The following is a 16,794-nucleotide window of genomic DNA, read 5'->3' on the forward strand; positions in this document are numbered from 1 at the left end:
CCATCTACCAAATGCTGTAGGAATTCACCAAAGCTCCTCAGACAACATGTTCCAAACCCATGACCACTCCCATCTAGAAGGACAACGGCAGAAATACATGGCAACTCCACCCCTTGCAAGTTCCCCTTCGTGCCACTCACCGTTGACACTTAGCACTATGTCACCGTTCTTTCCCCTGTTGCTGAGTCAAAATCCTGGATTCCCTCCCAAACAGGATTGTGGGTCTACCTCCACCAAATAGACAACAGCAGTAATTCAAGAAAGCAAATCATCACCACCACCACCTTGACAAGGGTAGTTAAGATTAGATGATCTACAGTATAGAAACAGGCCCTTCGGCCCAACATGTCCACGCTGACCCTCTGAAGAGTAACCCACCCTCCTCTGACTAATGCCCCTAACAACTATGGACAAGTTAGCATAGCCAATTCAGCTGGCCTGCACGTTTTTGTAATGTGGGAGGAATCCCACGCAGACAGTCACCCAAGGCTGGAATCGAACCTGGGATCCTGGCGCTGTGAGGCAGCAGTGCTAGTCACTGTGCCCTGGGCAATAAATGCTGACCCAGCCACCAGCACCCTCATTGTGTGAGCGAATTAAAAATTAGCAAGATCTGATTACTTTTCCCAAGGAGAGGCACTGGGAAACAGCTTTTCATGAGATTTATCAATGTTATAGATGAAGGAATGAAGGGCCATCAATAAAATGATGACTCTATATTAGGTTGCACATTACCATGAGAGCAGAATGTTGCAAAGTTTAATGGAATGGGCAAGACTGGCAGATACAGGAGAGTGAGGGGAAGTATAAGGTTATCCACTTCTGACCAAGAAAGACAATACACAGTGTTTTGTAAATGGTGACATCTTCTGCTGTGTCATCAAAACTAATGATCAAAATGAAATTATTCAGACAAGTGGACAGAAATGGAGTGAACAGATGTAAAAACACAAAGCAAAGGAACTAATTTAATTTTAGTCCTGATCTCAAAGAGGTTCTTTGTTCTTTTATAAGAGCTGGCATGTCATGTTAAAATTGTACACCACATTGGTTCAGCCACATTTAGAATACTGTGTACAGTTCTGGTCGCAACATTACCGAAAGGATGTGGACTCTTTGGAGAGGGTGCAGAGAAGGTTTACGAGGAGGTTGCCTGGTATGGAAGGTGCTAGCTATGAAGAGAGGTTGAGTAGAGTCATAGAGATGTACAGCATGGAAACAGACCCTTCGGTCCAACCTGTCCAGGCAGACCAGATATCCCACCCCAATCTATCCCACCTGCCAGCACCTGGCCCATATCCCTCCAAACCCTTCCTATTCATATAATGATGATTGGCTGTGAGGAATTGTCAATCAGGAATCACCCATGAACATAGGCCCCCAATGAGAGAGAGGGGGTGGGCGTGTGAACCAGAACTGATCAGAGGTGTAGATTAGAGTCAGGTCTGGATGATTATTTTGTGATTGGAACAGCAGGAGGTCACTCAGCAGCATCTCAATCAGGTCACGGTGAGTTTGTGTCCTTTTGAAAGAAATAGATTTAGATGAGGAAAGGTTTTCAAGTTTTCTTTTAAAATAAAGTTTGTTGTGACCAACTGCAAGAGGGGCTCAATGAAGAAGGGGAGTCAGTTTCTCAGCCTGTTGTGTTAGAAATGGGAGAGAAAGGTAGGCAGTTTTCAATGGCGGGGAGATCAGAGTCCGGGAGAGGGGGGTGACAGTGTAGTGACACGGGATAAGCTGTTTAGGACTGAGATGAGGAGAAATGTCTTCACCCAGAGAGTGAGGAGCCTGTGGAATTCTCTGCCACAGAAAACATTGAGACTATAACATTGAGACTAAAACATTGAATGTTTTCAAGAAGGAGTTAGGTACAGCTCTTAGGGTGAAAGGGATCAAAATGTTGGATGGAGAATGGGAAGATGGTACTGAGTTAGATGATCAGCCATAATCATATAGAATGGTGGAAGGGTGAACAGCTGACTTCCATTCCTTTTTTCTCTAATTTTATGTTTCAATAACCTGGGTAGTAAGGGTCTTGTAGCACTGGGGTAGTGTGTTTCTGTCTGGGCCAGGAGGTTTGAGTGCCAGACCCTACCTGCTCCAGAGGTGTCTGATAACATCTCTGGACAGGTTCATGAGAAAACATCCGGGCCGAATGGCCTCCTTCTGTGCCATAACGATTCTGTGGTTGATCTGCATCTGAACAGTGGTTCCCTGTCTCTATCTCCTGACTGACCTTTCTGTGGATTGTCACCTCGTTGTGGTGGAGAGCCTCGAGTGTCCCGTTGATTCTGAGAGCGATACCTCAAGGAGGTTTCCACCTCCTGGCAGGGCCACCCAGGATGGTAAGGTCAGAGGGGAGGATCCCGGTAAAGTGCAATGGAAATCAAATCCTCAACGGCCATCCATCCAGGCAGAAGATATTTGTCTGCTAACCACGGGGGTGGGTAAAGGCTACAGCAGGAGGGAGATCACAAATCGACATTTCCTTGTCACTTGAGCTGGCTCTACCTTCTGTGAAGCACCGTGTCTGTGTTGTGAGCTGTATTTTTGTGTGCTTGTGTATATGTGTGTGCATTCACTATCCTTCCTGTGAAGAAGCCATTCCGAACATTATCCCAGACAGTTTAGTTCTAATGTGAAGATTCTCATCCCATTCCACATCCTCAGTTCTAGTTAACCCATTGTGAAGAAACAGTTCCCCTCTATCTACTGTCAAATCCATTTATCACCAGAAACATTTCAATTACGCTCATCCCTTAACTTTCTACCCTGAGGAATGTGAGCAAACTGTTGATGTCATTTAACCAGCTCTTTATCTCTGAGTTCATTCAGAAAGTCAAGGCTGCACCATTAATGCCTGAACTGAGCACTCCAGATGTGGTTGAACCAGAATTTGACACTTTTACAAAGAACCTTCATCCAGAGGGATTTGAACCTCTTTCAGATCAGGACTAATATTAAATTAGTTCCATTGTTTTGTGTTTTTATGTCAGTTCACTGCATTTCTATCCAATTGTCTGAATAATTTCATTTGATCATTAGTTTTGATAACAAGCAGATGTCACCTTTTATAAAACACTGTGAATTGTCTTTCTTGGTCAGACGTGGATCACTTTCCACTTCCCCTCAGTGTCCTGTATCTGCCAGTCTTGCCCATTCCATTAAACTTTGCAACATTCTGCTCTCAAGGAAATGTGCCAACTGCTGTCGAGTCATCATTTTATTGATGGCCCTTCATTGATAGCACTTACAAATCTCATGAAACGTTATGGCTCCCAGTGCCTCTCCTTGGGGAAAATAATCAGATCTTGCTATTTTTAATTCACTCCCTGTCTGAGGGTGCTGTTGGCTAGGCCAGCATTTACTGCCCATCCTAAATTATCCTTGTCAAGGTGGTGGTGGTGATTTATGTTCTTGAATTGCTGCTGTTGGCCATGGGGTAGAGGTAGACCCACAATCGTGTTAGTTAGGGAATCCAGGATTTTGACTCAGCACCAGAGGAAGAACAGCGATATATTTCCCAAGTCAAAATGGTGAGTGGCTCAGAGACAAACGTGCAAGGGTGGAGGTGCCATGTATCTTGGCCTCTTCCTTCTAGATGGGAGTGGTCATGGGTTTGGAACATGTTGGCAAATTCCTACAGTATTTGGTAGATGGTACACCTTGCAGTTGTTAAGTGTCAGTGGGTGGAAGGAATGAATGTTGGTGGCTATTGTGCCAATGAAGTTGGGCTGCTTTGAACTGGAGGGTGTCAAGATCCTGAAGTGTTGTTTGTACACTCCCCATTATAAAGACTGACAGCCCCTCTCCCAAGCCAATTCCCCATCAATGATGATGAAATTCCCTGTCACTGAAATCATTAAGGTGGCTGCTTTGGCTTTTCTCAAACTGAAGCTGATAACATCCATCCTCCAAATTAGAACATTCAAGCACAAAATCAAAATGCACACAGGGAACCACCACCCCCTGAGAACTGATGAACATAACCAAATCCATAGATAGCCTTATCACTTGGAGCCTGGTCAAGCCTGCAAAATGGACACTCAGTTTGCACACTGGGAGATTGGAAGAGAACATTTGACCTAGCAGTGCGTGCAAATTTAAAGCACATTATGCATTTTCACTCCCAATCGTGTTGAAGTGTAAAACACCAAAGCTGCCATTTGTAGCAGACATTTACAGAATACCATTTTAAATGGGAAACACTGTCTCCCCAGTCCCCAAAGACAAGCACCTGCCCTATTTCTCTGTTCAATCTGAGAAAAATGAACAGCGTAGCCTTATGATGATTGAGCAGTCATAACCGAGTTATTTAGTGACCCCCTTATTCTATCATGGGCTGTGAATATGACACACCTGATCAGTACTACTCACCTGATATATTTCTAGGAAAATCTGTCAATGACACCATGACCTATATATGACTCTACAATCCATGCAGAGTGCAATCGAAGGAGAGCTGATTTCATGTAATTTAAAGGGAAGAAAATTGGAACAAAATCCTGCAAATGCTAGTCTCGTCTGATAGCTGCCTTCAGTATTTGACACACCTGGATTGCAAGAGCAGTAAAAAGGGAATTGCTATATAATGTCCCACATGGGTTAAGGTAGGCACTGTTGCATTTCCTCAGAGGATAGTTATTAACCAAGGAGAATAGAGACACTGATGCCAATTAAAAGCAGAATCTTCATTCTCCAGCATGGAACGTGGAGAAGAGAGAAACCATTTCCCTACTTGGGAAACCACCATATAGCAATTAAGTATAGCTTATCCAAGAACACAGTCAAAGGTAGTGTACCTCCAAGCAAGATATTCAACCTTAAAATTACACCTTTTGCAAGAATATAAAGATGATTGGCTAAATCAGATTCTAAAACGTCAAACCAAATTGCTGGAAAACAGTATCTATTGCAAGAAAATTAATATTTCAGGTCTAGCAACTGTTCTCAACTGATTTCACACCACACATACTGCCAAACCCACGTTATCCCAGCAGGCTGTCTTCCTGATTTGCAGCAGCCAGTTTTTTGGCTTCAGTTTTAAAAAAGTTGAAAGAATTGCTCAGAGTATAGCAGTTGTGTCAAACATTTAGACTGGGATTAGATTTCAAACTATTGACTAGAGGCTGTTGCTGTAAACCTGTTCCAGTGAGCACAGGAAGTGAGTGAGTATTCCTTACAAGCCAAAAAAGCTTAAGCTGTTGTGGAATTTCCAATTGTGAGAATTGCTCACTTAGTCCAAAAAATCCCTCTACTCAGCCGAATAAAACAGAACAAATTATTGGAGACAAGCATTGAAACAAGGTTGAGTGAAAAGGATTTAGTGATCAGATGTTAAACATCAAAACCCCAAGAACCCAATGAAACTAAGTAGTTGCACAGTACTCTGTTCCATGGTGAACACTATTTTAATTTTGTGCAGAGCACAACCAAAGTCATCCACTAGCATGAAGTCACTATGTCCAACAAATGGAGTTGTTGAATCCCACTCAGCTCAGGGTGAGCCTGTCAAACAGGTACTCTCCCAGGCCATTCTCAGGGGCTCCCAGTCTCTTCAGGTTGGTGATGTGATCTCCCAGCTTCTTGATCATCTTCACTTGCTCATCCAAGTAGTGCCTCTCCAGGAAGTCACACAGCTGGAAGAGGAGACAAAGATTAGCCTCAAGGAACAAACAATGTAACATCCCATTACAGACATGACTATCACCACCACATTGTACCCCTCCCACACCACAATCAGGGATGCCTTCTGGAAAGCTTCTGGATTTCAGCCTGCAGGTGGCAGGTAGATGAGAACTGGAATTGTCCCCCCAGGGAGTAAACAGATTTCCTAACACATTTGGAGAGAAAAAAGGGAAACTCACATGAGGGTCACTGTGGCCAGAGGAGAGTTTGTGCAGATCCAGCAGACTCTGGTTCACATCCTTCTCCATCTGCAGAGCTCTCTGCATTGCCTCCAGACCATTGCCCCACTCATCCTGCTCTGGCTTCTGGAGGAAGGGAAGTCAGGAGAGAAAAACCAGCTCATCTCAGACAGGTGGATCTCAGGTTACATCTGATCAGTTCATTATTCCAACAAACATTGCAAGAGTTGGATTTCAGGCCAATTGTTTTACTGACTCCTTTAGTTTTCACTGTTCCTTGAGCTGAAGACATTTTAGAAGGTCCTACTGTAAAACTGTTTTAAGATACATTTGGATTATAGTATCTAAAAATATGCACCAATGGTGGTAATTCCTTGCTGTACTGTTCTATTCTTTCAATCCTTTTGACCAGCCCATTAGAAACATCACAGAGATGCAGAAAGGAGATGCTGCTACCTTCCACCACTATGGATTCGCTCATTCTTACCTCAGATTACTAGGGGTGTTGGAATTGACATCTCAGGTTATATAGTTGATCATTCTTCCATGGGAATGTTGCTCTCCATCCAGTATTCTGGATCATCCCAATTACCTATTGCTGTTTCACAAGTGTTAACTAGTTTTTTTTAATTCAATGCAGACTTTGGTGAGCAATTTATTCAAATCTGGAGACAATAAACAGGTTGCGTGATACCAGTCAATTTGAGTTCACACAAAATAAACCTTCAAAGTTTACAGAAGCCAACCTTGACATCCTGCAGGAGGACTCGGCCTCCACGTTTATTCTGGAATGCCATCAGTTTCTCAGCGTGTTCCCGTTCCTCATGGGACTGCTCCTTGAAGAACTCAGCAAAGTGACGCAGGGCAACATCATCCCGGTCAAAATAAGAGAACTGCAAGTGGAGATAAAGTGGGAAGCAAATCTCAATCTCATCCATGGTTCAATCAGAAAGTGACCCATCCCACCATTTCAATTCACTTCCAATTAATTGAAGTTAGTGACAAAAGCAGAAAGTCAACTGTGAATTTTGGCCCAAATAACAGACGTTTTGATCTCCCAGAACTGAAGATCAAAAAACCAACTGCAACCCCTGGCCTGTATCTTAAGGAGGCAGTGTGCTCGTGTGGCACAGTACTGTGAAGGTCCCAGTTGAGGACAGCCATTGGACATCCCTGCACTGCAGTTGAGAAACATTCATGCTCAATGCTGGAAGCTGGTGAGGTCATTCACCAACTGAAACTCAGGACATGAACATATTGATTAACATGTGAAGTCTCAGTCAGCTATCTCATTACCAAGCTCACCCATCTGAATAAGTATCTACTCTGCGCAGAATTTTGACTGCTATTTTGTAAATTATTCACATTTCGATGTGAGAAAGTGTGCCATTTAACCACTTTCCTCATTCAAAGTTAGTTATGAAACTTACTTCAACAGAAATAGCTTCATAGGCCAACTTTAAACCAAATATATTAATTTTAAGAGAACATTTTTCAAAAAAGATGAGCCATAACTAGCTAAAGATAATTAAAACACCCTGACTGCAGAGGCAGGTGATAATTGCCAGTGGTTACACTGTGCAGAGTTACAATAAACTGGGAACCCTCACCCAAAGGAGGGTTATAATTTAAGGGCATCCTAAACAGGGTTTCAGGGTCAAGTGTGTCCAGGGAACGGGACAAGGACAGCAGTCTCAACATACAATTTGCTCAGACATATGACCAAGGAAATTCCTAGATACTCCATATAGTTACATCACAGTCTTAACTTTAAAACAGAACCTTCAAGCCCACAAGCCTCACCATGGAGAGGTAAACATAGGAGGAATAGAGCTCCAGGTTGATCTGCTTGTTAACAGCATCCTCACAGTCCTTGTGGTAGTTCTGACACACTTGGGAGGCCATCTTCACTATTCCTGCTTACTATCACCCAGACAACTCCAGACCTGAGCCTCACTCCCCTCAGCTCTTGTATTTATCCCCCAGGGAACATCCAGGGAGCGGTATCACCAATGATGATTGACAATTCCTGACAGCCAATCAGGAATCCCCCATGAACATAGGCCCCAATGAGAGAGAGGGGATGTGTTAACCAGAGCTGACCAGAGGTGTAGATTAGAATCAGGTCTGGATGATTATTCTGTGATTGGAACAGCAGGAGGTCACTCAGCAGCATCTCAATCAGGTCACTGTGAGTTTGTGTCCTTTTGAAAGAAATAGGTTTGGATTAGGAAAGGTTTTCAAGTTTTCTTTTAAAATAAAGTTTGTTGTGACCAACTGCAAGAGGGGCTCAATGAAGAAGGGGAGTCAGTTTCTCAGCCTTTTGTGTTGGAAATGGGAGATAGGCGCTAGGACAAGGCAATTGTAACAGGAGCAGATGGGGCAGAGACTGGAACGCTGTTCTCAATGGCGGGGAGTCCAGAATCAGGGGGTTCACAGTCTCGTGACACGGGGTAAACTGTTTAGGACTGAGATGAGGAGAAAGGTCTTCACTCAGAGAGTGGGGAGGCTGTGGGATTCTTTGCCTCAGAAACCATTGAGACGAAAACATTGAATGTTTTTAAGAAGGAGTTAGGTACAGCTCTTAGGGCTAAAGGGATCAAAGTTTATGGGGATGGAGTGGGAGATGGTACTGAGTTAGATGATCAGCTTCAATCACATGGAATAGTGGAGCAGGGCTGAAGGGCTGAATGGCCGACTCCCATTCCTTTTTTTTCTCTCATTCTATGTTACAATAACCTGTTTGGTAAGAGTCTTGTGGCACAGGGGAGTGTCCCTTTGTTTGGGCCAGGAGGTCTCTGTACAAGACCCTACCTGCTCCAGAGGTGTCTGATAACATCTCTAGACAGGTTCATTAGGAAACAACCAGAGCTGTTGCAGGCCCAATGGACCGAATGGCCTCCTCCTGTGCCATAACAATTCTGTGATTCTGTGGATGATCTGCATCTGAACAGCATTTCCCTGCCTCTGTCTCCTGACTGACCTTTCTGTGGATTGTCACCTCGCTGTGATGGAGAGCCTCGAGTGTCCCGTTGATTCTGAGAGCGATACCTCAAAAGGTTTCCACCTCCTGGCAGGGCCACCCAGGACGGTAAGGTCGGAGGGGAGGATCCCGATAAAATGCGATGCAAAACAAGTCCTCAACGGCCATCCATCCAGGCAGAAGGTATTTGTGTGCTATCTGCAGGGGTGGGTAAAGGCTACAGCAGGAGGGAGATCCCCAGTCAGCATTTCCTTGCCACTTGAGCTGTACCTACCTTCTGTCAAGGACCGTGTCTGTGCTGTGAGCTGTATTTTTGTGTGTTTGTGCCTGTGTGCGCGCGCATCCACTATCCTTCCTGTGAAGCATCCATTCCTAACATTATCCCAGACAGTTCAGTTCTAACTTGAAGACTATGATCCCATTCCACATCCTCAGTTCTATTTGACCAATTGTGAAGAAACAGTTCCCCTGTATCTTCTCTGTCAAATCCATTCATCCTCATTAAAATTTCAATTGCACTCCTTTGTTAACCTTGTACCCTGAGGATTGTGGGCAAACTGTTGATGTCATTTAACCAGCTCTTTATCTCTGAGTTCATTCAGAAATTCAGGGCTGCACCATCTCTGCCTGAACTGAGCACTCCAGATGCGGTTGAACCAGAATTTGACACTTTTACAAAGAACCTCCATCCAGAAGGATTCAAAATATCAAAGAGAACAAAGAAAATTTGCAGCCCAGGAACAGGCCCTCCAAGCCTGAGCCGATCCAAATCTACTGTCTAAACCTGTTGCCTTGTTCCTAAGCATCTGTATTCCTCTGATCCCCACCTAATTGTGCATCTGTCCAGACGCATCTTAAATGAGTCTACTGTGTCTGCCTCTACCGCCTCTGCTGGCAACGCGTTCCAGACACCCACCATCCTCTGTATAAAGTACTTGCTGCATTTATCCCCCTTAAACCTTTCACCTCTCACCTTGAAAGCGTGACCTCTCGTTATTGAATCCTTCACCCTCAGGGAAAAAAACTTATCTCTATCTACCCTGATATTACCCTTCATCATTTTAAAAATTGAGGGGCATGGATAGGATAAATAGACAAAGTCTTTTCCCTGGAGTCTGGGAGTGCAGAACTAGAGGGCATAGGTTTAGGGTGAGAGGGGAAAGATATAAAAGCAACCTAAGGGGCAGCTTTTTCACACAGAGGGTGGTACATGTATGGAATGAGCTGCCAGAGGATGTGGTGGAGGCTGGTACAATTGCAACATTTTAAGAGGTATTTGGTTGGTTATAAGAATAGGAAGGGTTTGGAGGGATATGGGCCAGGTGCTGGCAGGTGGGATAGATTGGGGTGGGATATCTGGTCTGCCTGGACGGGTTGGACCGAAGGGTCTGTTTCCATGCTGTACATCTCTATGACTCTACTCAACCTCTCTTCATAGCTAGCACCTTCTATACCAGGCAACTTCCTCGTAAACCTTCTCTGCACCCTCTCCAAAGTGTCCACATCCTTTCGGTAATGTGGCGATCAGAACTGTACACAGTATTCTAAATGTGGCTGAACCAATGTGGTGTACAATTTTAACATGACATGCCAGCTCTTATAAAAGAACAAAGAACCTCTTTGAGATCAGGGACTAAAATTAAATTAGTTCCTTTGCTTTGTGTTTTTACATCTGTTCACTCCATTTCTGTCCACTTGTCTGAATAATTTCATTTTGATCATTAGTTTTGATGACACAGCAGAAGATGTCACCATTTACAAAACACTGTGCATTGTCTTTCTTGGTCAGAAGTGGATAACCTTATACTTCCCCTCAGTGTCCTGTATCTGCCAGTCTTGCCCATTCCATTAAACTTTGCAACATTCTGCTCTCATGGTAATGTGCAACCTAATATAGAGTCATCATTTTATTGATGGCCCTTCATTCCTTCATCTAGAAGATTGATAAATCTCATGAAAAGCTGTTTCCCAGTGCCTCTCCTTGGGAAAAGTAATCAGATCTTGCTAATTTTTAATTCGCTCACACAATGAGGGTGCTGGTGGCTGGGCCAGCATTTATTGCCCAGGGCACAGTGACTAGCACTGCTGCCTTACAGCGCCAGGATCCCAGGTTCGATTCCAGCCTTGGGTGACTGTCTGTGTGGGTTTCCTCCCACATTACAAAAACGTGCAGGCCAGCTGAATTGGCTATGCTAACTTGTCCATAGTTGTTAGGTGCATTAGTCAGAGGAGGGTTGGGTTACTCTTCAGAGGGTCAGCGTGGACATGTTGGGCCGAAGGGCCTGTTTCTATACTGTAGATCATCTAATCTTAACTACCCTTGTCAAGGTGGTGGTGATGATTTGCTTTCTTGAATTACTGCTGTTGTCTATTTGGTGGAGGTAGACCCACAATCCTGTTTGGGAGGGAATCCAGGATTTTGACTCAGCAACAGGGGAAAGAACGGTGACATAGTGCTAAGTGTCAACGGTGAGTGGCACGAAGGGGAACTTGCAAGGGGTGGAGTTGCCATTTATTTCTGCCCTTGTCCTTTGAGAGGGGAGTGGTCATGGGTTTGGAACATGTTGGGAGTGGTCATGGGTTTGGAACATGTTGTCTAGAGGAGCTTTAGTGAATTCCTACAGCATTTGGTAGATGGTACACCTTGCAGTGGCCAAGTGTCAGTGGATGGAAGGAATGAATGTTGGTAGCTATTGTGCCAATCAAGTGGGCTGCTTTGAACTGGAGGGTGTCAAGATCCTTGAATGTTGTTGGCACACTCCCCATTATCCTGACTTTGATACCCCCTGCCCAAGCCAATTCCCCACCCACATTCAATATCTCTCCCCAGTGATCATGTCAATGACAGCACTAAGGTGGCAGCTTTGGCTTTTCACAAACTGACGCTGATAATGTCCATCCTCCAAATTAAAAGGAGCAGCACAACTCAAGCTGCAGGCTGGGAAACACCACCTCTGAACATAACCAAATCCATAAATAGCCTTGTCACTTGGAGCAGCACGTCCAATATCAACCTTTAGAGCCTAGTCAAGCCTGTAAAATGGACTATCCGAATTTGCACACTGGGAAGATTGGAAAAGAACATTTGACCTCCATGTGTGCAAACTCAAAGCACATGTGCATTTTCAATCCCAAAATTATGGAAAACAAAAGGTGGTAAGTATCAAAGCTGACATTTGTGTTGTACTGATGTCTGAGAATAACATTTTAGATGGGAAATGTCTTTTCTTCCCCTCCACAGACAAGCACCTGCCCCATTAATCTCACTTCAAGCTGAGAAAGATGAACAGTACAGCCTTAAGATGGCTGAGCAGTCATTGACCAAGTTACTTTGTGCCCTACTTATTGTGGACTGAGCATCCCAAGCAAGAGCAGCATTCATCACCCATTCGATTTCCCTTGAACTAAGACTCCACACTCAGCGCAGCCTATATATTAGAGAGCTGATTTCATGTAAATTAAAAAGGAAAAACCATTTGGAACAAATTACTGCAAATGCTACTTGGGTCCTATAGCTTTCTTTGCACCAGCTACCCTCAGTATTTACTGCTCTAGCAATCCAGCGCTGTCAAGAAAGGAATTGTTACAATTGTCTCACACGGGAGAAGGTAGGCACTGTTGCATTTCCTCAGGTAGAGGATAGTTATTAGCCAATTAGACTAGAGACACTGATGCCAATCAAAAGCAGAATCTTCATTCTCCAGCCTGGAACTTGGAAACCACCATATAGCAATCAAGTATCACCTATCCAAGAACAAAACGGTAGTTTACCTTTGAGCAAGATATTCAACTTATGTTCTTGTAAGGGGGTCATTGTAGATATTCCACTAAATCAGAATCTAAGCATTAAAACTAATTGCTGGAAAATACTAGAGTGACAATAATCAGTTACACGAGTAATTAATATTTCAGGTCCAGTGACTGAACTGACTTCACTCCACAGATGCTGCTAAACCCAAAGTTTTCCGAACTGTGTTTCTTCCTGATTTCCAGCAGCCAAATGTTTTTTGCTTCAATTTTCAAAAGCCTCTAAGCATTGCTCAGGAGTACACCAGTTGTGTAAATCATTCAGACTTGTAACTATTGACTAGATACTATTGCTGCAAACTTATTCCAGTGAGCACAGGCAGATAGTGAGCACTGCTTACAAGCCAAAAAACCTTCAATTCCACAACTGCTTTCCAATTATGAGAGTTGCTCACTTATTGCAAAAGTCTCTCCACAGACCAGAATAAAAACACTGAGCAAATTACTGGGATAATCATCGAAACAAGGTTGAGAGAAAAAGGATTTAAGTGATCAGATGTTCAATGTCAAAGACCCAAGAACCAAATTAAACTAAAGAAACTACACAAAATACCCAGTTCCATGGTGAACACTATTTTAATTTTGTGCAAAGCACAACCAAAGTCATCCACTAGAATGAAGTCACCATGTCCAACCAATGGAGTTCTTGAATCCCAATCAGCTCAGGGTGAGCCTGTCAAACAGGTACTCTCCCAGGCCATTCTCAGGGGCTCCCAGTCTCTTCAGGTTGGTGATGTGATCTCCCAGCTTCTTGATCATCTTCACTTGCTCATCCAAGTAGTGCCTCTCCAGGAAGTCACACAGCTGGAAGAGGAGACAAAGATTAGCCTCAAGGAACAAACCATGCACCTGAAAAAGGTGATGTCCCAATACAGATGTGGGAAATCTCCACCACCTTGTGGTGAGGGAGAGGTGCATTCTGGGATGCTTGTTGAAAAGCTTATGATTTCAGCCTGCAGGAGGCAGGTCGATGATAATTGGAATTCTACCCCCCACTTCCCCCAAACAAAGATCATTTCCTGTCAAATGTTGACAGAAAAAAAAATGGAAAACTCACATGAGGGTCAGTGTGGCCAGAGGAGAGTTTGTGCAGATCCAGCAGACTCTGGTTCACATCCTTCTCCATCTGCAGAGCTCTCTGCATTGCCTCCAGACCATTGCCCCACTCATCCTGCTCTGGCTTTTGGAGGGAGGGAAGTCAGGAGAGAAAAACCAGCTCATCTCAGACAGGTGGATCACAGGCTACATCTGATCAGTTCATTATTCCAAAGAGTTAGATTTTACTGACTCCTTTAGATTTCACTGTTCCCAGAGCTTAAATTTTAGAAGCATACCATACCGTGAAAGCACATTTTAAGATATAATCCTAATGTAATTCCTTGCTTTACTGTTCTATTCCTTTTGACCAGCCCAGTAGAAACATCTTGGAGATGCTGCTACCTTCCACCCCTGTCGATTCTCTCATTCTTACCACTGAGGGGCATTGGGATTGATAGCTGAGGTTATATAGGTTTATCATTGTTACATGAGAAGGATTCTCTCCATCCAGTATTCTGGATCATCCCAATTGCCTGTTGCTGTTTCACAAGTGCAAAATAGTCCCCAATTCAGTGCATTGCTCACCAATACAATCTCCAATTCATATAGCATTTATTCAGTCTTGAGGCTCAACAGATTGACTGATACCAGTCAATTGGAGTTCACACAAAAACACTGAAACCTTTAAAGTTTACAGAAGCCAACCTGGACATCCTGCAGGAGGACCCGGCCTCCACGTTTATTCTGGAATTCCATCAGTTTCTCAGCGTGTTCCCGTTCCTCATGGGACTGTTCCTTGAAGAACTCAGCAAAGTGACGCAGGGCAACATCATCCCGGTCAAAGTAAGAGGACTGCAAGTGGAGATAAAGTGGGAAGAAAGCATTACTCTCATCCTTGGCACAATCAGAAAGTGACCCATCCACCATTTCAATTCCCTTCCAATTAATTGAAGTGAGTGACAAAAGCAGAATGTCATCTGTTGATTATGATCTGAATAGCAGACATTTTGACCTCCCAGAAATGAGAATCTGAAAAAAAACCCAACTGCAACTCCTGGCCTGTATCTTAGGGAGGCAGTGTGCTAGTGTGGCAGAGTACTGAGAAGGTCTTTATTGGAGACAACCATTAGACATCCCTGCACTGCAGGTTAGAAACATTCTTGCTCAGTGCTGGATACTAGAGAGATCATTGACCAACTGAAACAGGACATGAACATGATGAATAGGCAGAAATCTCAGTCAGCTACTTAATTACCAACCTCCCACCTGAATAACCACTGTCCTACTATCTACTCTGCACATAATCTGGACTGTGCTATTTTTAGATCATTCACATTTCAAGTGAAAAAAGTGCCATTTAACCACTTTTTCCTCACATTAAGTAAGCTCACTTCATCAACAAAAGACAGCAGCTTCATTATTTGGGTAGCTTTTAAATTCAATACATTTGGTTGAGAGAAAGTTTTTTGAAAAAGATTTGTCATGGAGTCAGGTGTACAGCACGTAAACACTTTGGTCCAACTCATTATGCCATCCAGATATCCTAACCCAATCTAGTCCCACCTGCCCGTATGCCTCCAAACCCTTCCTATTCATATACCATCCAGATGGCTGTTCAATGTTGCCATTGTACTAGCCTCCACCACTTCCTCTGGCAGCTCATTCCATACACATACTACCCTGGAGTGGAAGAGTTGCCCCTTAGGTCTCTTATATCTTTTCCCTGTCACCCTAAACCTATGCCCTCTAGTTCTGGACTTCCATACAACAGTGAAGTGGGTTTGTCTATCCTATCCATGCCTCATGATTTTATCAACCTCTGAGGTCACCCCTCAGCCTCCAATACTCCAGGGAAAAGCAGCCCCAGCCTGTTCAGCCTCTCCCAATAGCTCAAATCCTCCAACCCAGGCAACATCCTTGTAAATCTTTTCTGAACCCTTTCAAAGGTTTCACAACATCTTTCCAATAGGAGGGAGACTAGCATTGAACAAAATTCAAACAGTGGCCAAACCAATGTCCTGGACAGACGATAACTAAAGAGAATTAAGACAACACCTGCCTCTGCAGCTAGGAGGGTAATTGCCAGTGGTTACACTGTGCAGAGTTACAATAAAACTATAGACCGAATGGCCTCCTCCTGTGCCATAACAATTCTGTGATTCTGTGGATGATCTGCATCTGAACAGCGTTTCCCTGCCTCTGTCTCCTGACTGACCTTTCTGTGGATTGTCACCTCGCTGTGATGGAGAGCCTCGAGTGTCCCGTTGATTCTAAGAGCGATACATCAAGAGGTTTCCACCTCCTGGCAGGACCACCCAGGACGGTAAGGTCAGAGAGGAGGATCCCGGTAAAGTGCAATGGAAATCAAATCCTCAACGGTCATCCATCCAGGCAGAAGATATTTGTCTGCTAACCACGAGGGTGGGTATAGGCTACAGCAGGAGGGAGATCACAAATCGACATTTCCTTGCCACTTGAGCTGGCTCTACCTTCTGTGAAGCACCGTGTCTGTGTTGTGAGCTGTATTTTTGTGTGCTTGTGTATATGTGTGTGCATTCACTATCCTTCCTGTGAAGAAGCCATTCTGAACATTATCCTGGACAGTTTAGTTCTAATGTGAAGATTCTAATCCTATTCCACATCCTCAGTTCTAGTTGACCCATTGAGAATAAACAGTTCCCCTCTATCTATTATATTTTTCTTGCGCAAACACTCAAGTGGCCAGTGACAAACACTGCCCTTCACATCAAAGGGCAAGCACACCTGTTTTGTTTTTTTTTATTTAACCGCCACACTACCACCTAAGTGCGGTAGTGCTTATTATTTTTTTCCTCACCACCCATGGTGTGTGTGTGCAGGTGTGAGACACAGTGAAAGACACAAAGTGCACGAATCTTTATTCAAATTCCACCACCAGGAAGATAGGAAAACACCTGGGTGGCCAGTGACAAACACTGCCCTTCACATCAAAGGGCAGTGCTGTGTGATCAAAACAGTGAAGGGGAGGGTAGGGACTAAATCAAAATAGAGTTGGAGGGAGAAATGATGCACTCCACTCCCTGCGGCGCCCACCTCTCCCTGAACAACTCCAGGGTGTTG

At 44.0% G+C, this 16,794-nt stretch overlaps 2 protein-coding genes across 2 annotated transcripts; both read right to left on the reverse strand.

Moving 5' to 3' along the window:
* Positions 1 to 5,492: 5,492 nt before the first annotated feature.
* On the reverse strand, positions 5,493 to 7,772 carry LOC148141187 (ferritin, heavy subunit-like). The gene is made up of 4 exons (XM_087978005.1): positions 7,671 to 7,772; positions 6,614 to 6,760; positions 5,868 to 5,993; positions 5,493 to 5,639 (listed from the first exon to the last, which is right to left on the reverse strand). The coding sequence occupies exons 1-4, from the start codon at positions 7,770 to 7,772 to the stop codon at positions 5,493 to 5,495; spliced, it is 522 nt and encodes a 173-aa protein (XP_087834131.1).
* A 5,542-nt stretch (positions 7,773 to 13,314) lies between these two features.
* Positions 13,315 to 14,622, reverse strand: LOC148141188 (ferritin heavy chain, oocyte isoform-like). The gene is made up of 3 exons (XM_087978006.1): positions 14,401 to 14,622; positions 13,715 to 13,837; positions 13,315 to 13,461 (listed from the first exon to the last, which is right to left on the reverse strand). The coding sequence occupies exons 1-3, from the start codon at positions 14,620 to 14,622 to the stop codon at positions 13,315 to 13,317; spliced, it is 492 nt and encodes a 163-aa protein (XP_087834132.1).
* Between the last annotated feature and the right edge of the window lie 2,172 nt (positions 14,623 to 16,794).

Source organism: Chiloscyllium plagiosum, unplaced genomic scaffold (genome assembly GCF_037043375.1).
Source record: "Chiloscyllium plagiosum isolate Xiang-an unplaced genomic scaffold, Cpla_swu_hap1 HiC_scaffold_33, whole genome shotgun sequence".
Classification (NCBI taxonomy): Eukaryota; Metazoa; Chordata; class Chondrichthyes; order Orectolobiformes; family Hemiscylliidae; genus Chiloscyllium; species Chiloscyllium plagiosum.

Bases quoted from the DNA above. Each gene is read 5' to 3' on its own strand.
- LOC148141188 (XM_087978006.1), bottom strand. From the start codon at position 14,622: ATGGTGGATGGGTCACTTTCTGATTGTGCCAAGGATGAGAGTAATGCT. The intron at 13,838-14,400 runs GTTGGCTTCTGT...TCCCTCCAAAAG, and splicing joins TCCTCCTGCAGGATGTCCAG to CCAGAGCAGGATGAGTGGGG. The intron at 13,462-13,714 runs GTGAGTTTTCCA...CTCCTCTTCCAG, and splicing joins CTGGCCACACTGACCCTCAT to CTGTGTGACTTCCTGGAGAG.
- LOC148141187 (XM_087978005.1), bottom strand. From the start codon at position 7,772: ATGGCCTCCCAAGTGTGTCAGAACTACCACAAGGACTGTGAGGATGCT. The intron at 6,761-7,670 runs GTGAGGCTTGTG...CTCCACTTGCAG, and splicing joins CCTATGTTTACCTCTCCATG to TTCTCTTATTTTGACCGGGA. The intron at 5,640-5,867 runs GTGAGTTTCCCT...CTCCTCTTCCAG, and splicing joins CTGGCCACAGTGACCCTCAT to CTGTGTGACTTCCTGGAGAG.